The 26006-nt window shown below is 39.2% G+C and overlaps 1 protein-coding gene across 1 annotated transcript in view; it reads left to right on the top strand.

Annotated features, from left to right (window-relative positions):
* Positions 1 to 121: 121 nt before the first annotated feature.
* The window catches only part of anos1b (anosmin 1b), a 48816-nt gene continuing 22931 nt past the window's right edge, over positions 122 to 26006 (top strand). Inside the window, exons 1-2 of the mRNA XM_023264582.3 lie at positions 122 to 451; positions 12119 to 12166. Of these exons, the coding sequence (XP_023120350.2) occupies positions 284 to 451; positions 12119 to 12166 (216 nt within the window). The 5' untranslated portion in view covers positions 122 to 283. The remainder of the gene's footprint in view (positions 452 to 12118; positions 12167 to 26006) is intronic.

Raw genomic sequence — 26006 nt, 5'->3', positions numbered from 1 at the left:
TAAGTGATGGGAGTGACGGTCTGAGAGACGATGATGATGATGATGATAATCAGGATAATGAAGATGAAGAACACTTGTGCCGGTGCTCGGTGGGCGTGTCCGCGAGGAGGGGAGAGAGCCGCTCCGCTCGCTGCTCGCGCCGCAGGCACGAGCCGCGCGCAGATGCTTTCATTCTCAACTTCCAGGGTCGCGAGAGCACGACGCCGAGGAGCCGCGCACGAGGAGGGAAAACTCCGCCGTTTGTTTAGTTTATTTGACGTCGTTGTTGTTTACTCCCGGTGAAATGTCAGTCCGGTTGGTGCTGCTGTGCGCCGCGTTGGCGGCGACTGGAGCTCGCAGGAGTTCACCGGAGCAGGAGGATGTTCAGGAGAAAATCAACAGCGCCAGATGCACGTCCAGGTGCCTGACGCTGCACATGACCCAGCTAACGGCCGCCTTCAGACACCTCCAGGTACGTAGCAGCTGTTTACCCCACAGCCTATTTACCTGAAGCCATGTATGACTTCCTGTCAGCTCTCAACATGAACAGTGGTACATACAGAATAAATTCTCAGTCATGATATGAGAAGACAGACACATTTTGACACTATTTGACGGTGTGACTATTGGGTTGACTTGACCCGAGCCACAAAAATGTAACCTTTGACTGTAAGCTAAACAAGTAGACTCCTTTAGACTAGATTTATCCCCAAAAGCCTTGCTTGGAAGCTGCGTTAAATGTGTTTTCAGGGTTTGCAATCCATTTGAAATCACTGCCTGAGCTGTTGACAGCATATAGCCACTGCACCTCTCTCAGTCTTCATCAATATGCTGTCATTCAGTGCGACAAGCAGTTTGTGATACACAATAGTTAATGACAACCTAATCTGACTTGGTGCTATTTTATTATTTTAGCAAATATAGGTTTAATACACTCATAGCCGCTCATCCTTCAAGAATACACAAAGGAAAGTATTAAAGGGTCTAACTAACAGAAGTGGGGCAAAACATGAGCACAACATTGATCTTGAATCAATCATTTGCAGTCAGTAATCAAATCTAAAATAATTCTATCATAACACACACAGTGATCTTGCAGTGGATTTGCGGTTGTAGCATTGTCTGCAAAAGGCTGTATCTGCAGTCAGTGATGCATTTTATCATGGATATCGACATTATCTGTAAATTTTGTCATTAAACTTCACTAAAACATTTCAATATAAAATAATTCCTATTCTCTGCTCTGACGGTTCAAAAACTGCACAAGCTGTGCTCCTCTCAAGAAGGGCGTTGCTCGCTGTGAGTAGCCATAGTCATCAGATGTGTAGTTATCATCCAGGATTATTTAAATACATTTTGCCATGCTTTCTTTTTACATGTATTTTATTGTCAGTGCGCAACCAATAACCACTCAATGTAATGTTGAACACTGAATTTTTAAATGGGCTAAATCAAGAAAGCGATTCTGTAATGCATGATGGAAAAGCTCAGCACAGAACCTACTGCCTACTGAATTATTAATCAGAATACATTTTGTGATTTGGACTCAAACTATGTTGTTTCCATCAGGAAGCTTTGGACAAATGTTTACGAACTTGCTCAGATTGAACTTGCCCCATGTCAGTACTCAGAAGGCCAAAGGTAGGCTGAAAAAAGTTCACATTTTGGTTTTTAATAGTTCACAAAATAGCTCATCTCGCCGAAATTGCTGACCCATGTACCGTGGCCTTTGTAGTGAGGAATGTGAGATTAACGGGGACATTAGGACGTTACCAAGTTCGAAAAGCCACTTATCGTTAACGGCTTCAACATGTGCATGCTGTGTAGTGGGTGGGAAAGTCATTAACCACAGAGTTCAGCCCCAGTGGCTCTGAGGTGTGCAGAAGAAAGTGTGTATGTGTGTGTGGGTTTGCATATGTTCATGTATTAAACAAAGGTTTGGTCTGGTCCTTGTCCATCCAGAATAGACCCCTCCACCTGTGCGTTGGGTAATGAGGGTGGCCCTGGATGACTCTGTAACACTGAGGTGTGTGTGTTGGTATATGTATGTGTGTGTGTATGTGTGTGTGTGGTGGTCTTTCTGGAACAGAGGTGTGAGAAAAGGAACATTTGGTTTAAACTTTATGAAGTGGAGTGCAGTAGTCAAATGTGCAGCATCAAACAGCAGTGATGGAAATCAAACCAGCTGACTGGGAGGTAGCAAGCAGACGAGACATTCTGGTTGGGTTTCACTTTTAAAAGTGAACAAAATGCTGCCTTCCACTCTGACATGAGCATTAATGGTGTTTCCACCTTCAGAATTGTCTGAACCTGCAAACAGACAACGATGACTTGAGAGAAAATATCCCTCAATCGATAAAAAAGACAAAAAGGGTTTATGTACCTAATTTGTTGCATGAACAGAAAATTGTCCATGTCAGGATAAGCTGCACTTTTAAAATCTGTGAATTGAGTTGATCTATCAAAAATTCCATTGTTTGCCTGTGCCAGCTTCTTTAATGTGAAGAAACTGTACTGTTCTCTGTTGTGTTACATTGTAAACTGAATATTATTTGTGAATAATATTTCCCCGAATATATTTGCTTTTTCTAACTTCTCAAAAGTGAGGATGTGCTCTTAATTAGTTTAGAATTTTAGATAAGTGATTTAAAATGCCAGCAGAAAAACTGAGTGTCGGATTTGATCAAAAAATAATGAAGAGATCAATCAGTGATTAAAAATGCTGATTTAACACAGCTTGAATTAAAACACATCAGAAATGAAAGTCAAAAGTGACTTCATTATTAATCAGCAGGATGAATAGGAAAAAAGTGTTGTTGTGTTACTCAGACACTGTTTTACGTTATAAAGAGGCCTCAAAAACTCTATGTGTTAATGCCAAAATAAAATGAACATCTAACCTTTGAGCAAACAAGGAAACAAGTTTCTTCTCTGCCACATCCTGGGAAATAGCATCACTCCCTGAGCCTATTATAGGACAGTTTAGAGAGCACACAGGGTGATTGATGGGTGGAAGAGACTGTCTGTTAGAGCATTCATTCATGTTGAGAACATAACGTTTAAAAGAAAAAAATCCCTTTTGATAACAGCTTCAGTAACTACAACATCAGTGAGGCCAAACAGAGCTTTGCTCATCCTCCTCTGTCACCACACTCAGACACAAACACACACATTGCTTCCTCTGGCTTCATGTGGGTGAACCCTGTGTTTTTGGCTCGTTCTCTCTCTCTCAGTGTGTGTGTGTGGCTGGTGTGTAGCCACTAGAATGTGAGTCACCAGTTTTCTATTTACACCTCTCTTTCTGCTGCGTCTCTGGGTTTTCCACTACTTTCCCTTGTATGGTGTAATAGTGTAATTATAGCCCTTTTGTGTGTCTGTGTGTGTACAAATGTGTATATATGTGTTGGTATGTTGTCATATTCCCAAATTCTTCCTTGATGTAAACTCCTAAAAATAAGAAAAAAACTCCAGCCTCGCCTGCGGAGCTGAATCTTTCTGCACATACGTAGTAGATCAGATTAGACTGTGTGTCTTAGACACTCACAGGTCTGTGGTGGTGATGAGCGGATGGCTAGCGGTTCGAGCCAGGGCTGAGGGCCAGTGCGAGGCTGAATGAGCTGCCTGTGCATTCATGTTTACGTATGTGTGTGTATTTGTACGTCCCAGCTGCTCTGCGGTAGGTAACTCTAATCAGCCCAAAGGTCGGTCAGCCAACCAGTCACGCTCTGAAAAAGACCAGAGACAGCGATCAGGTCAGGTTGCACAGAGACAGACGAGGAGATAAAGGCAGGTAGACAGACTCGGTCATGAAGGCAAGCAGAAGGATGGAAAGACGAGAGTGGACAGGTAGACACACAGACAGGTGTGATAGACATACATGAAGACAGACAATGTGGTGCACTGATACACAGACTTCAAAAGTGAACTGATATGCAGAGAGACAGGCATAAAGGTGAGTGACGGCAGGAGACAAAGACTTGTTTGATTCACCTCTGAGATAAAACCTCTGCAGCTTTGTGACTGCCCTGTCATTTGATCGGCAGAACCAGGCATAGATGTTGATAAAGTTGTGGTGGTGTAGGAGTTACTCTCACCTGAAACCAGAACAAGAAATTCCAAGACAGTAAATCACAGCTGTAATGGTAAGGCATTGAGCGGCGTGACTTTGTTACTTGAGATGGACAGATTCTTTTGCCACATCAAAACTGTGATGGCATATTATATGTGACATGTAAACCCATTCTTCTTCTTCCCATCACAGTCTTTATTTTTTCTTAGCAGAATCAGAATTGAACTTGAAGGAAAAGTCCATTTAAAAAATATGTCCATTTACTTTCTTCTCACAAGTTAGATGAGAGAATGATCAACATGTCCATATCTGCACCTTAAATATGAAGGGAAAACCAACAGCCTGCAAACTGAAAGATCAAGTTGCTCACTACTTTATACTTAATGTCTAACATGCTATGTCCTGACAAGAGATAGCAAACCTTACCGGAATGTGATGTAATATGATGTTAGTTAACGTTACCAAATGCTGGACACTCACCAAGACACCTGCCCAGTTTTCCACTGGTTGTCTTTACACCAAAATTATTATTTTTTTTGCCAATTTCTTGCCATTATTTATTTATTTTTTTTGTATTAATCTGTTCCTGGATGCCGTGCCACCAAATTATAAAGTCATGGTCTGTCATATGTGTGTAAATATACATTTTCGACATCTTCGGTGTCAAGCAGCTGTTGGCTGCTGTTCATTTTGTGTCATTACGGCCAGTATGTTTTTTTTGAGGTGGACATAAAAGTCAATTGCAAAAACTAGTCTAAATGTTACTCAAGCATGTGTAGAGTTAGTCTGAGTTTTTATGACATTTTTCTCCAGAGTAATTCACAGAGATGACCAACCTGCAGGTTACTCTTTGACCAACACTGGAGATGGGAGCAACAACTAGCCTGGGTATGCCGTACACCACAGACCAAAGGCTCATTAATTACCATGCTGCATCTCGTGATTAACTTGTGATAAACTAAAAATTGAAGAAGTCAGTTTTACTGAGGGTTATGTGTCGGGCTACTTCTTGTTTCACACTGGTTGGCATGCAAGTAGTTTCCCATGTTTCCAGTGATTGTGCTAAGCTAAGTTAGCTGGCTGCAAGCTTCATATCAAAGTTTCCCTTGCGTGTCTCGAAACTTGGCGGCCATGTTGGTAACACCTCTGTAAAAATTATTTTTGTGCTCACTGGGACTTAAAAACTGCATGTATGGAATCATATGTAAAATTGATAAAAACCTATCAAATAGTTTGGTGGTTGAAAAAGTGTTTGTTTTACACAAGTTATACATCAAATACTCATGTACATAGTTTTGCATCAGTGCAGCAACGCGATTGGCTGTTTTGAGGGGAAAAGGCGGCACGTGTCTTACAACCATCATCGCTGGCATTGAAGATTTTGTCATAGATTTTTTATTCATCATACTATAAATGGTGGGTCTCTATTTTAAAACGTCTCTGTTTACGTCCAACGCACAGACGTTCTTTTGTTGCTCCCGACAAGAAAGCAAATAAGCTTGTTTTTTCTAAATGATGATCTTCTCCTGAATTTTTTGTGAGTGTTCTTTACTGATGGATCCAAACAGAAAGAAAGGTGCAGACGTAATAGTCGGAGGCTTGAAGGTTCAGGACCGTGTAACAACCACTTTGTTGTGACGCTGGTTGTTTACAGGATATGGGGCACCACAAACACTAACGTTGACACACAGTCATGGAAATGCACACAGGCGCACACTCGTAGAGTAATTAGGGGCTTCTGTCGGGAATGTTCGGACCTCAACGTGGGCTTTTTGGGAAAAACTTTATATTCTGCTGTGTGGAAGTTAGTCATGATCCATCCATCACACAAACATACACACAACACACACCATAGCCATGTTTGCTCCTGGTCATATGGGTGTGATTAGCAGAGTTAATGCCTCGTGTTCAATAGACTTTCTACTGCACCTCACCACAAACACTGACCACAACACACACGCGCACACACACACACGCACACACACACACACACACACACACACACACGCACACACACTTTTTATCGCTGCATCTGGCAGAAGTGTGATTTATATCTCACTCTCTTTCAAACACTGAAGGGTGTGTGCAGCTGTGCGCGTGCATGTTCGTGGTGCACATGTTTCTGTGTGTGTGTGTGTGTGTGTGTGTGTGTGTTTATGTCGATGGCTAATATCAGGTTGTTTTTCTTCAACAATGATTACTGTGGACTTAGCAACCATCACAGCCATGTGGAAGTCCTTTAGTGCAAGTGTTTCTTACTTCGTGGGTCAGTTCTCTTTCTAAAGACTCTCTCGTGACAAATTTCTCTTGTGGATCCCAGGCCTAAGGAAAGAAAAAGTTTAAGACCCAGTGTTTTTAGTGTTGGTATGAAATCCAACCATATGGAAATCCATCATTAAAGTAAAATGGGTTTCTTGCAGGTTTTTGTTCTGTCATACATCATATGCTGGCTTGAAGGGAAATTCTCTTGATATTTTTCATGTAGGGCATCTTGTGAGCAAAGTGTAGGAATTTCATCGGTGCTTGAACCATAAAATGCAACAAAAGCCCGTGCAGTTCTTTTATGTTAGTTTTGTAAATATGTTTTAAAATATTCTTTCACTTTAGATGAAAATACACTCTTTAAATGCTGGCTTTCCATTAATATAACAACCCTGAAGACTAAACGTCAGCCAGATGAACAGCAGTCACCAGAATTTATTGGTTCCTGTTTCACAACTAGAATTGCTTCCCATCCTTTCCAATCTCTTCCCTGCTCCTATTAACTAATATTTATTTCCATATTTCCACTCCTTTAGAATGCGTCCCTGTGCTCTTTTCAGTGTCCTCCCCCCCTTCTGCTTCCTCTTGGTCTCCCACATCCAACTTCTTTTCTCTTCTTCCAGCCAGCTTCTGCCAATCTTCCTTTTCTTTCTCCCTCAGACTTTTTTTTTAACATGTGCAGCTGTTTTGCCACAGACAGACACATACACTCTGAGACCCTACAAAGCCTCACTTTGACCACCGTTTAATAGCCATACGGCACACAGACCCATCCAAACTGCTTTAATTGGCTCTGACAGCAAATATGTCCCATGAAATTGACTTGAGATGAGTGTGTATATGTGTACATCCATATGTGTGAGCATTAATGTGCAGAGGGGGCTGAAGCTGAGTGCCTGAGACTGGGGGATGTCATGGCAAAGAATACAGAAAAAGAAAGAGAGCATGAAAAAGATTAAGAGAGAGGATGAAGATGTGAGGCCAGCAGGGGGGAAACACTGCTTTATATCTCTTCAGTGAAAGTCTGGAGATGTTTAACTGGCCTCTACACTGTCCTCAGCTCTTTATTCATCTACACTTTATCATCACCATCATTTTCAGGTCCTTTCCTGTCATTTTTACAGGAGTTGGCAGAAATGTGAGGAGTTAGAGGGTCCAAATGAAAGACAGAAGGAGTGACAGAGTGACCACAGGATGGTAATATGAATGAGTAGCAGCAGGAGAAGGAAGAGAATGTGAATTGAATTATCGTATGTCCTCTGCTGGTGGAAGAACGTTTAACCCATCCTGATTAAGGATGCAGGAGCAGAGCAGTGATATTGCCAAAATCACAATCCCTGGAATGTGGCTTTTACGGATACTGCAGACATGAGATAGATTCAAAACCATTTGATGTCAGATTACAACAGTGTAATGGTTTGACCCCTCGTAATTAGTCTGCATCCTTTATAACCACAAAAAGACAAATTTATACTATATGATCAGCAAAACTATTGCCTGCTGTATCTTTGATAGAGAACTGAAACTACAAACACTTGTCAGATTTATAGTAGATTTATAATTTTGTTCCAGAGTTCAACAATCACACAGGGAGAAATATAGAGTTTATACTTACAGAAACCTTTATAGACCCGACTGTAGTGCAGCTGTAATACTCTCTCACCCATAATCTTGTCATTATGAGTCTCTCAATAAAACCCACCGTAAAATGTGAAAGTTAAGGTGCATTCATCTGGCAGCTTAGAAAAGACATTCTGGGAAATGTGAGGAAGAGAAGCCAAAGTAGTAAAAGCAGCAAATTATTCAATACCATCACAAAATAACTCCTGGAGTTCACTGAACATCACAAATGGATTGTTTGAAAGGATGTCTGAGTAGAATTTGCTCCACTGCTCCAGCAAATCTGCTTCACTAATGTAAAGAAATGCCATGCCATATTAAGACCGACAGTAACTTAACTTAAAAACACAGCCTTCTCATTAATTAGAAAGGAGCCAGACCGTCAATGCATTGAGGGTGCCAATGCAGAGGGCTCCAGCATAACAACACAGTCATCCAGCAAAAACTTATTATCATCCAACACGTGCTGCGTTGGACAGTCGCATTCACGCAAACATACACTCCTGGTAGATCACTTTGTGAAGTGTTTCTAGTATTTATGTAAGGGGATTTTAGTATTGTTTACCTTGTGTATGCATAATCAGGCATAGATGCACATTCCCACTACCGGTTTCACTTTAGTGTGCTGATCAACATGTGGTGGTTCACCTATTTAACATATATAAAGCGACAGTGAAGAAGAAGTCTGTTAGCAAGCAAACATGAATGTAAACCATGTAGCATCTTAAATGTTCAAAAATGTTTTATGCAAAAGGGAAACGTGTTTATGAAACCTCATGTAAGTAATAAAGTAAACAGTGAGGTTTTTGGTGAATAACACTGAATGTTGAGCAGAAACACGAAAGCTCCGCACAGCTTGAGAGAGACATGCAACGTAAACCTGTAAAAGTTTTTGACTTTATTTTCAAAAACCTGAACATAAGGCCTGTTTGCAGCATAACTACATCACGATAATTACCTGTTATATGTTTTTCATTGCCTGAATTGTGGATCCAGAATATAGAAGTGAAGCTGGTGACACTTACACAGGAGAATTGGTATCTGTTTAGTATGTCAGGCTTGGATATGTCAGGTTGTTTCAACTATGTTATCAAACACAATAAGTGGAGAATGTAGCTGCCTCTCAGCTGCTGATTAAAAAGTTTTAACATTTAAGAGACTCCACCTCTCCCTGATACTATAAAACATGTATCTATGGCAACTGGATTATTTGTGCTGCCATGACTTGCACCTTGACAACATAATTTTTTTTTCTAATCAGAGAGTCCCCTGAAGAGAGGGGGCGAAACTGAAAATGTGGGCAGGGGAGGAAAGTGTTCCTCGCTCTGTCTCTCCATAGTGATACCATGACAGCAGCTCCTCTGCTTCTCTTCTTCTTTCTAGTTATCCGTCCCCATAGACTTGTTACTAATCTATTCATCAGGGGTTAAACCATTACTTCAGTGCTCTACTGCTTTCTTTTTCTTCTCTCTTGTCTTTCCCTGTTGGAGGCTGCTTTAGCATTATCCTTTTTAACAACTAGTACAGATTACTGTTAAGCCAAGGGTGTCCACCCAATCAGTGCTCATCTAGTTTTAAAGGCATACTGGCTTGGACAAGAATACCCTTGCTTTTCTGCCAAGATTGTATCCAATAATCTTCATTTTAGATATTTATTATACATTTGAACATATTTGTCAGGACCTTTATTGAAAATCTTCATTTGAGTCTCACTTTGTGTGTCTCTCTTTGGAAAGCTGACTAATTTTTCATTGCTGCCAACAGCTGGATGACCGAGGCAATAGTAAGCAGCTGTAGCAGTGCACATGGACAGGGGAGAGAGTATGAGAAGAATGAGGCAAACAAAATTTGTGGAGAATTGAACATTTTCACACATGGACAATCTCTGCAGCAATCTAGTATGGCTTACAGTTTGTTGGTTTTGGAAATGTTGAAGAAAACTCAGGCATCATTCTCCCGCCACGTTGTCAGAAGGGAGCTTTTAACTGTGCTGACTGACCTGTCTGAACACTTCTTTAAAAGTATGTCACAGGCTTAATTCCTTCTTAAGCTTTGGCAAAAATCCAGGTCTGGTCCAATGGCAGTAACTTAATCACTGTAAGACTTGGAGGCTGTACAAGGAACCCTCCGTGCATCAAACTCTGGTTTTGCTGCCACTATTTCACTAAGAATAGCCAATTTGCATCTGTGTTGAATGTTAAGAGTCAAAGAGTCAAGCAGCAACTTCTGTACCGTGAAATTCCTTAACCCCTAATCTATAACCTTTAACCTTAGCACTGTTACCCCAACTCTAACCCCCGTAACCCTCATCATACCAGAAGCACAATGGCTACTTAAAGAGGAGAAGCCCTGAATGAAAAGTGTGTGTGTGTGTGTGTGTGTGTGTGTGTGTGTGTGTGTGTGTGTGTGCGCGTGTGCGTGCGTGTGCGTGTGTGTGTGTGTGTGTGTGTGTGTGGAAGGAGATGAGCTAGGTTCAGGCTAAATACAGCTCACTCAGGAGAGGGTTTAAGAGTCGTTAAGAGGGCTTATCCAACACACACACACACACGCACACACACACACACACACTAGAGGCTTACACTTTGAAGGTGCGCACACCTGACAGCAGGCCGGTACCTCACAAGTATTCTAATAGATGTTTTATGTTGCATAATGGCATCATGATTGTGCTGCTGATGACAAAGCATTTCAGAGAGGAGCAGCTCTGTTGCCACACAACTGTCTGTGTCAGTAAAGGATGTTCAAAACAGCTGACAGGTTTTCAGTTTGCCTTTTAAAGCATTAAAATGGCTCACAATCCCTGAATTGCTGCTGAAAAATTCTAATAAAAACTTTACGGGTTGCTCAAAGATACTGCAAGGGCTTTCAAGAAACAACCAGTAACATTCACACTGTGAAACCAACAGGATCTTATGGAAAGTTGTCCTGAAACAAAGAAATTGTTGATTAATCAGTTAAAAGAGAAATCTTAAGCCAATTATTGGGTGTTTCTAGCTTCTTCTGATTTAATATACTTTATGTATTATGACAGAAACTGTTTCCATTTTTTGAGATTTCATTGAACACCTAGTCTATCAATCATAAAACAGTCAATAAATAAATTACTAATAAAATAGTCCCAAATTGTTTTTAGTTATTGTCTGGAGTGTAGCTTGTGTGTAGCTTGTACACCCTCTAGTAAGAGGTATTATTTTATGTGACGGAAGCTTTGGCTTCAGCCTTCATTTTTTCAGTCAATACTGTATTCTGCTTTAAGTCTTTTTGTGTATTATGTATTTTCAGTTTTACATGATACAATATGTTAATTATTTATATTTTCTTTCTCTTCTTATTTTTTTCATCTGACCTTTGAACTTTTATATGTAGCAAGCCTAAGGAACAACTTGTCAACTTGCTGAGTGGGAAATTCTTTATTATTATTCTTCCTCAAAATCAGTTATCAGGTGTGGTTTGCCAGCTTGTGTAGCTTAAAATACAGTATTTGATTAAAATGTGAGTGGCAGTGGGATGAGTGGAAAGAGAAGAAGGGACTTTATAGATCTGCACATTCTAGACGAAACAACAAATTTACTTCTAGGCCATTTCAATGCAGGAAGGGGTTATTCTCGTGGAAAATGATACACAGAGATAAGTCTTTAAAGATTTCATCACTGACCGGAAAAGGTCAGTTTAGGAGAGAGATTAAAGATTGGTGTTGGTTTGATCCATCTTTTTTTTTTTTCTGTCCCTGTGGTTTCCCTCTGTCTGTCACAGTGGTTGTAGCAGTCATGTTTACTGGTGGTCTTGACTCACTTAGCCATTAAGTGTACACACACACACACACACACACACACAAACTCAGAGATACACTCATAGACATACATCTCACCAAGTGACGTGGTCACCGTCTGGTTCTGTAGCCACAAACACAGTGTGTTAAGTCATTTTTCACCCAGACGATAATTATGTAAATAAGGAAAGGCTGCGTGTGTGTGTCTGCATGTCACGTTGACTCTAGTTATGCAATTTAGCCATTGACCTTTTATGAAGAATGTTTTGCTTTCTTTCTCTTTGTATGTTCAACGGTAGTCTCACATGAATCGGTCACATTTTGGGAAAAATATGTCAAACACAGGATTTGTGTGTGAAAGATTTATTTCTCTATGTGTGTTTGTCCTAATCCATCCACATCCTCTGTATCTCTTCCAGAGTGACCAAGTTCTGGTTTGGTGTGAAAACCACAGGCGCTGCGCTCAGGTAAGTAGACACAGTCACAACCTTCCACTACTATAAGGACATTGTACACAGTTCCATTTATTAGTTTCAGTTTTAGCAAAGACCGACCAGCACTACTATGGGCTAATCTTCATCATCAGAACTCCAATCATAACTTTCTAATCAAGTCTCTGGCGCAGCAGTAAAGACCAGTGTCCTGTTAAAACGGCCTGCAACTTATTTATACATTTGAAAAAAAAAAAAAACACAGTAGAAGTTTGGAGAGAATCTGACGAGGGTTCTCGTCATTATTTCTGTAGTGCCCCCTCTAACCAGTTAGTATAGGTATTTCCACAAAGAAATAGCTCCAGAACTTTCAATAAATGTTATAGAGTTAGCAGAGATGGGATTGGGCACTACAAATCACTCTAAAACTTTCAACGTTCTCTAAAATAAATTGTTGACTAATAATTTGTTTATTTATCATTATTATGATTTTTTGTCCTTGGTTATGAATACATAGATCCTATGAAGACCAGCATCAGCACTTTTGCCTGATTTCACCCCAGTTTTTATTAAAAATGCCCAAAAGCATGCAAGCATTTTTCTGCTCGACAGGCTTACAGAAGATATAGTCTGCTGCACGTGATGATTCAGCAAGTATGTGCCCCTATAGACTACATAAAAAGTAATAGACTAATATTTAATATTTTAATATATAACTTTAGAATTTTTTACAATTTATATACGGTCTATGGAAAAGGGCAGGAACTACCATTTTGCTTTGTATCTGATTTTACTATGAAATATACAGCTATTGCTGTTTGTGTAACTGTAGGTGGGATATTGATATTTTAAAATGGTTTACATTGTTTGAATATTTTGGGGGTTGCAGTTTACATCCATTGACAAGAACCAAAAAATTTAATTAATCATGATAACAAAAGTGTTTTCCTTTTTGAGCTACAAGCTGTAAACGAACATCTGAACACACTGTTTTTCTTTGTTTTTTTTACCTTTGGTAAGTACAGGTCTACGAAAACATAACAGGGTATCCCAAGTCTAAAATAATAAACTAGATGCCACAACTGTACAACATCAGGCCAAGTAGCTTGTCTGCTTCTGTCTCAAGAGGCAATGAAACACTGAGTCTCTCCTTCCCTTAATACCTCTATGGAATCTTTAAAGCCACTCCTGTAATAGCAAAAGTTGTTTTCAGTTAAAATACTGTCCTCCTATGTCCCCATTACCCATCCTCCACAGAGCAAAAATTAGCTCCTGTGTATTCACTTAACACTGCCTGCCAGGAGGCTTCAGTGAGTGTGTGTGTGCTAATTCTTTGTTTGATTCAAGAGGAGTTTCCATGCAGGAGTATTTTTAGCTGCTAGTCTGTCCACTCTGCAGCAGTTCCAGCTTGTTACAGCTTTCTGGACATTACTGTGGGTGTTTTAGACCACTGGTCTCATAGCAGACGCATAGACTGGGTGTCCGTGTTTTGATGCATATTATCATGTTATAAATCAGAGAGGCTAAACGATGAAAACCTAATCTCAGGGAAATATGTGCAGTGTTAGAAAACATTTTAATGGCTTGACAAAAATAATGATTCTGTGTTATCTGTAGCCAAAAAAAAGTCTGTTGAATATCTGTTCGCCATGACCTTATACTTACTGACCCTAACTCACTCAGTATTAATGACTTCTTGAAAGATTCTGTCTAGCTTCTTATTGATGTGTTTTCTGAACTCTTCGTTCAGGTTCAGACCTATCTAAAAGCTTCCACCCAGCTGGAGACACACCTGACTTGTATTTTACTTCTTACAACATCTCCAAGCTTTGCTACAAATTCACATGACAGTTGGATAAGGGAAAAGGGAGAAGCTTTTTTCTGTAGCGTGTATTTCAGTAGTGTGTGTATGCGTTTATAATGGGGTCAGCAGGGGTTAATGTTAACAGCAGCCAAGAGCATGCCCCCCAGAAACCTCCACCAACATCTCGGTGCAGGGGATACCACACTAATCGAAACATCAGACGTCAGCTTTCAGCTATACTTACCCCCACAGCCACCTCAAACCAAAAACACAAACACACAGCTCTTTTGACCTTACCCAAACTAATCTCTATCCGTTCTGTCCTTGATTTCCTTTTCCTGCTATCAATCTTTAGCAAAGACACAGGGTTTAAGTATGGAAGATATTTGCTAGTTTAACAAAATGTCTAAACTTTGATACCATGGATTGCTGCTGTCCATGCGTAAATACCAGTGTGGGGATGTGCTGTAGCCAAGGTCCAACAACAGTCTGTCAAATGAGCCAACAGAGGCTGACGCTGTATGAACCGCAGTTTTCCTATCAGACAGCTTGATACTGCACAGACATGTACAGTGTCTCTTCTTGCTTGTTTGAAAAGTTATTAATTCTTACTGTTTTACGGTCTGTTGAAAGTGGATACAGACCAATTTGTAAAAGTCACCGTGGCAGGCCAACCATAATAAATTAGAACAGAAAAGCTCATATCCTAGTCCTTAGTCATAATTGCTAAGATTAATCAAAATAATGAATTACACAACAGAGGAAGTCCAGCACTGTTTAATGCTCTCAAGGTGTGTGTATTTGTTAACAGGATATGTGGGAGATGTTTAGCGCTTGCTGTTTTTTTTTTTATTGATTATGCACTTTGGGAGTACTATAAACCCTACACAGACCACTTTATTATTGCTGAAAATGACCAGGGTGCTTTTGTGCTCTGCTCTATTTCACCACATATCCCAAAACTAGGTTACAGTGAAGTATAACAAGACAGACAATTGGATATTGTTTGAAATTTTTTGGTCATGATAGCGGCTCCAGACATGATAATGTTAGTCAGTCTCTGAGCCAGACTGAAATATATCAACAACATGAGATATATCCTAATGATTTGGGTGTCCTCCATAGAATGTATATTAGAGGATGGAGCAGCTACAGTGTTATCCATTAGTTTGTGAACTAGCATTCTGAAGCCATGAGTTTGGCATGTGGCAAACGCCTTCTTGCTCTTTTGATACCATAGGTAATGAGCAAGGGATGGATAGGACTGAGAAACTGAGGACACTTCACAAGTTGATACAGTAGCGACTTGTTAGTCACAAGGTAGCCCTGCTTTATTCTGCTCTTTACTTCAAACGAGACCATACTTTACACAATGAACAGCATGCTGTAATGAAGAGGACATGAAATTAGCGACTGATACCTTAAACTCATTGGAAACATGTTTAGTGAGGAAACCACTAAAGTGAGAAGTAGGCTCTTTTTCTTGTAGACTTTGACACAATCAGACTTCTTTTTGCGACCAGTGCAATCGCCCCATGCTGACTGTCGGAGAGAATGCAGGTTAAGGCAATTGCACATTTTCCTCATTTGTTGACCCAAAGGTTACATCTGGTTTTTATATGCAGCCTATGACTTGATCTGCAGTGCCACCTTGACACTGACATCTGTGGTTTTCTATGACATGTCTTGAAACTACATTGGCTAGATTGACATAAAAATTTGTACAATCATTTATCCCCCCTCCCCTTAGGATAAATTGTTTCTGAAATACCTACAAAACCAATGGCATTCCCACCAGCTTCTGCTCTGCTTTGTATTTTTTTCTTTAGCAAATGTTAGCATGCTCTCATTAGCAGAGACATTACTCCTGCTCAACCTTTACCTTGTTAACATTGCCACTGTCAGCATGTTCTTTACATTAGCTTTAAGCTCAAAGCGCCACTATTATATAACCTAACAGAGCTGCTTGCACTTTCTGTCAACTCTTAGTCCCATAGATGCAGTTGCTAGTATGATACTAGAATGTCTGTACTAGTATCAAAACAAAATAGTAATTTTAGACATATAAACAGACTAATTCCAAACAGTCAGACAAATATTTTGCCTGTAAAATGTTGATTACACATAGAATTTTTTTTAGTTCTAATACAATCAAATAGAAAGCATAGGAGTGGGGAAAGTAGAAATATTTAATTCTTTGGAAAGTAATCAAGTTGACACATCTGACCAGATATTTATTACAAGTTTTTTTACTTGATGTTATTACATAATATCCAATAGTACAGCAGTATTTAAAAACAGACATGATGCGTACTCCCTAGATTTGTTTTTTAATTTTAGCCAAGAAACATGTTGCAATGTTCATACCACTGTGATCTCTAGTAGGTAAAAATAATATGGTGACACTTTTCTAAATTCCTTCTAACCTTCTTCTGCCACATCTGTACTGCAATGTCTCATCTTACTGACCAACACCAGCACATCTGCACTACAAGCCAATGTCAGTCAAAGTGGCCACCTGTCAGTGCTCAACTCTGGCCAAGAACATAGACTGTTTCATATAGTTGTCATGAATGGGAGATATTAGCTATAGAGACCAAACACATTCTTTGTACTATGCTATAAACTAGTTTATTTCTGCTGTGATGTTAACCGTTTTTACATTGAGGTCTATGAGGATTGACTCACTTCTGGAGTTGACCTCAAGTTGCCATTTATGCAACTGCAGTTATTGGCTCCTTTGCACAGGTACTGGAAGTAACTAATTGGTCTTAAGAAAAAGGAAATGAGAAAATCAGAGGGGAGGAAGTAGCCATGAGTACACCAGTCATTAGTTGTTGATCTGTCAAAGAAAAACATGTATCTGCGTAGTTAGATTGTCAGGCTTTTCCTCTGAGGAGCTACATTTTTCTTAAGTTTCTAAACCCTATTAGCCAGGCAAATCTAACAAAATGTGACTTGTTCTGAACCCGGGTTACACTGCAGGATCTCATAAAGCCTTTTGGCAGTGAAACATGCTCAGTAACTTTTGACAGAGACTTTTACAGAATGATTTGGGGACTCGTATTGTTTTCCCTCAACTCCTTTTTGGGTCCTTACACATATTTGGACCAGTGCAGAAACAAGTTGTTCTCACCGACTTTTAGCATGTGTAGCACATAGTCAGTCTAATCCCTCACTGTCACACACCCACCCATGCAAAGTGGTGAACTGTGAAACAAAAGGTTCAGTTTAATTTCCCATGTTATCTATTTCATTTAGGGAGCTTGCAGTAATTCATTATTTGACATGGAAAAAGCAAAAAACGCAAGTATGCAACAATAACAATGAACAGTGAATGAAGTTAAAAGCTATTAATGGAATAATTTTTTGAAAATGTCCTCTCTTGCTTTTAGAGTAAACTTTTGCACAGTGATTTATATTTCTCTAAAGTTACTTCTCTAGTGAATGGAGTGCCTTTTACAACACAAATGAGAAGAGTTAAGAAGAGGAATCAAAGAAACGAGACACCAGGTGTAGATGACTTTTATATGTATATGTGCTCCTTTGTTGCATCAGTGCTCAGTCTCTCTGTTGAAGACATACAAACACACACCAGGCAGATGTTGCCCCAACACATATGGTTTGTGTCACATCATCAGTACTCTCTCTCTCATGGAAACACACATGGGAGTTCACAAAAACGAAACTCCAGCCCTCACTCAGTTCCTCCATCTGTCTGTCTCCTCCTTCTTTTATCTCTTTCTCCTTCTCATACACTTACAGATCACACACACACGCAGTGTAGATGTAGTAATGTGTACCAGGTGTTTAAGTCAGCAGGATGTCCAACAACAAACAGGTCTGGTGCAGAGCAAAATAGCAGGGGTATCAAGTCTCTGACTCTTCCTCTTATTATCCTGTCTTCCTCTTCCATTACTCAAGACTTGCTCTTAAAAGGGCCATATTATCTAAAATCAACTTTTTTATTGTTTTTTAAACAGAATTACATGACCCCAGTGGGTCTAGAGATCCAGCAAAAATGACACAAGGCAAACCCCTGTTTTCTTTCCTTTTTACATAGATCAAGTGTGTCCCTGGACGATGTCACAAAGGACTCCTCCTTTTCCTCTGGGCTCCTCTCTGCCAATCACTGGCCTAATCCCAATTTCCTAAAAAGAAGGAATGGGTTACACTACAATGACAGCAAATGATGACAAACAATCATTTGTATATCTCATCACTTTTACTATGAATAAAAATGTACAGATATGCAGACTCACAAATTAAATAGCTCATTTGGAACAGCACTAAAATTAGGGGAATGGTATAATTAAAAATATACGCAGTATTTTGAGCTCAAACTCAAAATACATATTCTGGGGAAGTGTGAGATTTACATGACCTTACTTTAACTTAACTTACATCAACCGCTTGGCATAGTTCTGTTAGTACACACAACCCTTCCTCAGAGCTGTCTCCTCTGACGAGTCACTTCACTTTTCATAGTATTTTGAGAAGGTTCTTTACCTATACATTTCCCTTCACTTACAAGGGTTATAGTGGCACAAGGTTAAGCAGAGTAGTCCTTATGTCCTTGCTACATACTCCAGCTCCTCCTGGGGGTTCCTAAAACAACCCCAACTGAGATTCAGAGTACCACCGATGTTTTCTTGCAGAGCTTTTCGGTTTTTGGTGGGGGCCACAGTAAGGGGGAAGTGATAGAGGAGGAAGTTTTAGAAAGAGTTTCATTTATCAGACAGTCATCCCTTTGGCCAGTCTAAAGCTCCCTCCTCCTTAGATGTTAAAGTAGATCAGTTACTGTTGCTTAATTTGCACCAGACAGTGCAACAGCTGGAGAACAACAGCTTGTATAAGCCTGCACATCTTTTGCTGGCATCATTTTGACATTCAGCTTTCTTCTTCATTTCCCACTAACATCTCAAATCATTCTGCCTGCTCAGACTTGTCAAATAGTTTAGTATGATGTCTGGTTGATATTTATGTCATTTGTTTGGCCGTAACTTTAATTCTGTTCATGTTTCATGTTTGCATACTATTTGGACGAGCACGTGAGCTTTCATATGGTAGAGTTAATGAACCAGCTAACTGTATAAAACCTTCTTATGTTTTTGTTTTTGCATTAACCACAAATATGTAAATATTTTAGCACCACCTGTCACCAACACATCTATGTCTTCATTGTCTGTTCCTTCCTTGATCTGTCCCAGATAGTCAGTCAGTCAGTCCAGCATCCTTTTGTTGCTGTGCCTTTATTGTTGCTGTGAGAGGGAGAGGTCACAGAAAACAATGGTTAGGGGAAACACAGAGGGAGAAAGTGTTGGAAGGATTCAGTTTGAGTCCTCTGTGGGCACATGTGGTTCGAGAGGTGAGGTGAAGAAGTTAAGCACTGAACTATCTTCAAGCTTTTGTCTTTTTCATTTGTCTCTGTCCAAATGCTTTCCTATCCTCTTTTGTCTTTCCTCCAGCCTTCACAGTCCCCCCGCAAGCTGCTGACTTCAGTTAGCTGTAGTTGTTTTACATGTTTTTCCAAAGGTCTGGCAAAAGTCTAAGATGCTTTTGGATGGGATTTTTGAAATTTGTTCCACTACTTCTCACTCAAGTACTACAAAGCCTGAAGTGTGTGTCTATGTGGATGTTCGTGCATATTGAGAATATAAAGCAAACATGCTTGAGCCTTTTAAAATCATCTGTAGAATCTCATTTTGCAAATTAGTGCAGCTGGATAGAGTCTTACTACATTATGCATGTTTTCACAGTTATTATGCCTATATAGGCCAGTTGTTGCCTATACATACTGTATGTACCACGCTGTTACAATGTGGGCCACCCTGTAAGATTTTGAGCAGGAAATCTGCTGGATTGCATTGCAGGACGAAACATAAAGAGGATGCTATTCTTTACTTCAAAAAGAGCTTTCAAGTTCTCAAAATAGCTGATAGTTTGACATGAGAGAAGCTGATGAAACATTCAGGTGATAATTTTTTTGTCTTTAAGATGGTGAACAAAGATTTTACACAGGAAGAAAAGTATTTTTTTGCAGTGGGGAAACAACAAAGTTTAGTTGAAATTTGGTCTCAATTTAGAGAGTTCTGCTGATATCTTACCACTGATGCTAACAGAGGCATGTGCAGGTGTACAAAGTATTTTACAGTTAATTAAGTAGATAAATTGTCTTGCAGAAAAAGCACGTTTGTGCAAATTAAAAAGTCGTGCAGAAAAAAAATACATCATTTTTTTTGCTGCTCATATTATTTTGGCATTAAAACTATTCAAATGAACATCAGAATTATATTAACTTATATCCTGTTTCACATATGATAGAAAAGGCCGACGACAGACCGAGCACATAAATATCTGCAAATAGTTTTTCACATCGCATCCACTGAACTACTGACCATGTATGGAGAGTGAACACATCTGGAGGCTGTCTTCCTTTGTCTCTCACTCTCTCTCTTTCTCTCTCTCCCTTTTCTCTGGACCTGTTTCACTGTTTGTCTTTCATCTCCTCTCCCCTTTTCAACTGACACTCACTTCTTCCCCCCCTCCATCCACTCCGAAACCACATCTCTCCTCCCCTCCCTCTCCCATTTCCTCTCCTCCCTCTTGCTGAGTGTGGCTGTCATCCCTCTATTGTGGCAGGTGAGGCCATAAAACAGCAGGAGAGACCAGAGGAGGGCCGGGAGACAAGGTGTGTGCGTATGTGTGCGTGATTAATTATTACAGAGATATCCGAGGAGCTCTTCTGTAAACGGTGCACACATATGGACTCTTAGACAGTCATTAATCTCTGCTCTGTTGTTACAGTGTGTTGGTGTGTTAAACAGTAACATCTCTGACCTCTGACCTGAGCTGTGTTTACTGCGTTCTCTCTCACACGCATAACTCATCATGTCACCTTCAAGTCCAGAGGTGTCTGTTTGCCTTTCAGCTCCTCTTACACAAATACTGCACATGTACTTTCCAATGATTTATAACCTTTGAGTGATGTTTGAGTGTGTAAGGTGTGTACTTCCTTCATGCCATGAATGTTTTCAGCTTAAACCATTTGCTTGGACCCACTTGTCTTCTCTTCTTACCTTTCACTCCCTCTTCTACTAATGTAAAAAAAAAAAAGTAGAATACTTGCTTTCATTGCATAGATTGTTAAAATATTTGACTTAGATTTACTTTTATATGCACTAACAACGCTTACATGAATGCTAAAATACTCCTTTTGCAGAACACCTGTAATGTTTATTTATTATTTATCATTAGAGGTGCATTAAGATACCAGAATCAGAATTTTTGGCCAACTTTGTACATGCACGCAAGGAATTTGACTCTGGTGAATCTTAGCTCTCTGTGTACAATTATCAGGAAGAAATTAAAACAAAGTGCTAAAAATAAGGTAAAAGTTGAAGACTAAAGAAATATACTAGAACAATAAAAATAAGAGCAAGAGATATCTGCAATATTTAAATGTTGTGCATGTTTATATACGGTCTACCCTCCAATAGTTATTCATTATTGGCAGTCAGTTAAAAGGGAGACCAAAAAAATTTAGCATTCGCTATGAAATGATGTGAAGAGAAAGTATCAAGTAGAATGAAATGGAATTCCGTTCAGTACAGAACTAAATACACTTTATTTTCCATCACCAGTGTAAAAAACAGTAAAATACTTGTCTACTGACTTCATTTTGTTGTAAAAAATCACTAAAAAGATATCTCATCAAAACAAAAATTGCATCTTTGTAAACTAGCAAGCAATACTAGATGCAGTTTTTTAATTTAGCTACATTTTGTAAATAGAGGAGGAGCAGATATTATTGGTATTTGCAAAAGTTATTTATTGGATAGAAAATTACTCAGTCTATTTACTACTAAGATGTACACACCAGGACGTTATATTTATATGTATACATGTGCACAGTTTCTACAATTGTCCATAACTTAAAGACATTTGTAAAAATACCTCAGTTGATATAAATGGTTCAGCTTTAGGTAAGAGGACGATAAGTCAGGGTGAGAAGAAGACAAAGGAGAGGAGAGGGACTGGGGTGATAAAAAAAAGAGGGAAGAAAGTACAGGTGAGAGGTGAGAATAAAAGGGAGTAGAGTGTGAAGGACTGATAATGTGAAGGTGCGATAAAGAGAATAGAAGGGTTAGAAAGAATTAGAAAAGCACGGATTACAGGTTGTGAGTGGATGAAAATGAAACATTATGCTTTTCTGTAAGTAATCAGTGTCAACACAGGAGGAAAGAGGGGAGTATTTGGATGGAAGTGGTGGTAGGGTAGTGGTGTGTGTGTTTGTGGGGTGTTTTGGGGGAGATTTTGACAACCATAAGCTCAGAGTAGCACGTGGTCGAGTGAAGAGACTCATGGGAGCTCGATGAAGAAACACATCAAACTTAAGGATCTTGTTACATCTGTGTGTGTGTTTGCGTGCGCATGTGTTACCTTTATATGTTTTCATACTGTGACTCCTTGAGGAATACATCATTAACTAACAGAGGAGAAAGACGGAAAATAACTTAAAGTGATACTTCTCGCCAAAGTTATTTTTTTATAGACAAAAGCTTCAAAGTGGCAGTAAAATCCTTGTGGTTTAATTCTTCATGGAGATGAAGGGTGCGGTCGCTTGGATTCATTGTGGTTTTAATGCCTTCAAATGTGACAAGTTTTCATAGTAGAAGGAAATATCATAATTTACTGACAAACTTGTAAAGTCCAACACACATCGCATCACTTCTGTCCATTCAAGCGCTGCAGTCAGGGTGTTCCAAACTCAAAAAACTGATTTTGCCAAAGTGCTCATGTTAATAAATGGAGGAGCAGGGTTAGGCTGTGCAACATGCTTGTAGTAGCTGCTTTTATTGCCAGTTCTGAGGTCAGTACAGCTGCATCTGTTGTTTCTTATGTAAAACCATACACAGCTGGCAGCTTGACAAATTGATATGCTGTAATCCATGATCAACTCTTCTGAGAAGCAGAAATTTGATCACGTTTGCTTCCCTTGTCGGCTTGCCCTAGCTTCTGCATCTTGACTACCTCTTCTGCCTGTATGAAGTATCCAGCGTATGACACAGGCTTAGACTTGATGCATGTTAAATGATGCAGTGTGTTTAGTTTGACTGAATATTATTATAATTTAAACCTGTGACACTCAACTGTCTGAGTATGAGCCAAATGAAAATTCTGCAGCTGTATTTTAAATGGCATCGGTCCATTCTAAATCATCATTACTTTATGATTAAAGTGTGTACACAGCAAAATGATGGTTTCTTACCTTTTGTTGTCATCTGTAGGGGCACATGCTGGTCGGATCACTGTGTGCTACACACTATTTTTGCTGTCAGAGTCCAACTAACAAAATACATCCAAGCTTTTTGTGAGTGTGTGTTAAGGGATTAAGAATAATTTATTCATAATTCACTAATGAGTTTTTATATAAAACTAAACTGGGCTGAAACTAAGAAGCATTTTTTTTTATTAGGTTTATTATTTGTTGATTGTTAATCCCTTTCATAACAACAGATGTTTGACAACTAAAAGAATAAAATCCTCACATTTGAGAAGCAAGAGTTTTGGTCATAAACTAACTTACTAAAACCATCATTTTGATTCTTTTTTTGTTGTTGTTGATAAACTTAGTAATTATTTGACCAATTCATGTTTTTAATCAAAATATTTACAGCTTCTGGAAAGGTCCATTCTGTTGAAATATGAATGACTCTTGTGTCCTGTGCATACATCTTCAGAAACTGAGATGTGTGTGCAGATTGAAGCTACATGCTGCCCAGCAGGACACATTTCAGTGAAACTGTGGTAGTCTGAACATACATATGGATTTCAAGACATTTAGAATTTTATAGTGCCTGTGTAATTGCATCATAAAGTGTGAATCTAAGTTTTCTACAGCTGTTGTTACCTGTGCAGAAGAAACCTACAAATTGACAGCCACATTTCAAGCCTGACACAAACCTGCTTCATATTCCAAGGAGGGATTTTGGGTGGAACATCACTAAACTTTTTCTTCCATGAGTTAAATGCAAGGAACCGGCTTTACAACATTCAAAAGTTATCGTGCTTCATGCTGAGACCTCCTTTTAAGTCTTGCAGGTTAAGTAACCGGACACATGTGTTCTTTGCCTTTGGTTTGTGGATGATGCATACACACAGTTACAAGTTACAATTTGTTTTTTGTCCTTTATTTTTTTTTTTATCAGGAATGAAATTTTAAATGGTCTTTAATCCACACAGTTGTCATTTTAAAAGTCTAGAACCATCAGTCTGCAATGAGCCTATTTAACACAATCTAGGATGGCTGAGGTTTCAGTGAAGTCGTTTACATCCAACAGCAGCCATCTATTTGTGCAAAGATGAAGTTTTTAAGCCATTTAGTTGATTTTGTTTCTTTTTCTGGAATCAGTGAGATGGAATGAATTGGGGAAATGATTGAAGCCAGGCACACTGGGGAGCTGAGAGAGACGGACAGACAGAGAGAAAGAGCAAGGGGGGAGGAGGTTCAGGGTGAAACCGCAGTTTTTATATGTTGTCTGGTTTTAATTTAGTAAGAGCCATCATTCACCAGTTCACTGAGGTGGCAAACCAGATGAGCGTGTGCTTTGGGAGTGTGTGTGTTTCCTTTGTGATTTTTGCTAGCTTACAGATCTGTCTTAATCTTAATCTCAAAACCATGTGACACTTTCTTATTGACTCTCATTATTACACAGTTTCTTCCTTTTTTTAGTGCTCAGTTATTTTGAAGGAATATTTTTGGTGAATTTGCAAATTCACATTGTGGCAAAGGGTTGGATAAGAAGATGGATAAAACTCTCATAAGCACCCTTTAATATTAAACAGCACTCACAAGCAGGTTGTCTTTGCACAGACACTGGAAAACGGCTAACATAGTTTGATGTAGTCCTGACGTATTCTGAGATAATAAAATGTGGTTACAAACACCTCTGCATTGGTTTTCATGTGAATTACCCCTTTGAACCACAATGGGGTGTTCTTTTGCTCCTGCTACATTTTTCCTCACGTGGGCTCATTTTTCACTGCAATATAAAGACCTGCCTCTTTGGAAACAGCACAGCCATGACTAGAAATAAAAAGAAACCAAAAATATCTTCTGTGTACTATAACAAAATCATTAAGCCGTAAATCATTAAAAAAAAAAATTTTAAAAATCTAAATTGAACCTCTTGGATTGTGAATTCTACAAAAACTGAAGGATAAAAATGTCCAACATTTACCAAAAAAAGGTTCTCAATATAGTATAGATATTTCACTGCTCATATTTTAATTGGTTTCCATACTTTTCTCGTACTCTGTTTTGTGTAATTACAGCCTGCAGTTCAGTAAAAGAGTCACAGAATTTTTGCCACAGGACTGTTAGTCGCAGAATTTTCAATGGCTTCTCAGTTGTGTTGTGGAGCACAGTTTTTATTTTTTTTTTACAGAATCTAGTTAGTGTGGTACAGATACTTTATTTGATGAAATATCAAGATTGAAGGCTTTAAATGTGTTTAATTTTCCCACCACAGGCGATAGTCATGTGTGATGTGAGACATCGAAGAGTTCAAAATCAAAATTTTTTCTCCTGTTTTTGCAGATTCTTCTGTGATGAATGGTGTCATTTTGGTAGTGTTTTAAAAGATAACATGCTTTTCAAATCTGTCAGAGGATTTGGGGGTTCTGAAGGTTGAACTAGACCTCGTAAGGTGTAGAGGTCCTGGTTAGCTCATCTCGTTACCTTTGGATGAAGTGAGGTCATAGACTCTATGGGTGAACCAATAGCTTCCCTGAACAGCAGTTTTGAAGTTCAGTGTGGTAGGTCCGGCCACCACCATGTTGGCAGTGCCTAACAAGTCTTCACTTTTAATCCCAAAATGAGCAAAGTGGTTGAGCTTAATGATGGGCCATGCAAAAGTCTCTGGGACATGGACTGTCCTGTGACAACACCTACCTGCCACTCAAAGCAGCTAGTCATCAGTTATGGATCATTTTAAACCTTAACACAATTTTAATGTGTGAGTTACACAAAAAATCATCTCCTACATAGTTGTTATGAATCAGGAGATT

Source organism: Amphiprion ocellaris, chromosome 2 (genome assembly GCF_022539595.1).
Source record: "Amphiprion ocellaris isolate individual 3 ecotype Okinawa chromosome 2, ASM2253959v1, whole genome shotgun sequence".
Classification (NCBI taxonomy): domain Eukaryota; kingdom Metazoa; phylum Chordata; class Actinopteri; family Pomacentridae; genus Amphiprion; species Amphiprion ocellaris.
Note: the sequence above shows the minus strand (reverse complement) of the source record. Positions and strands in the feature narration are given on the sequence as shown.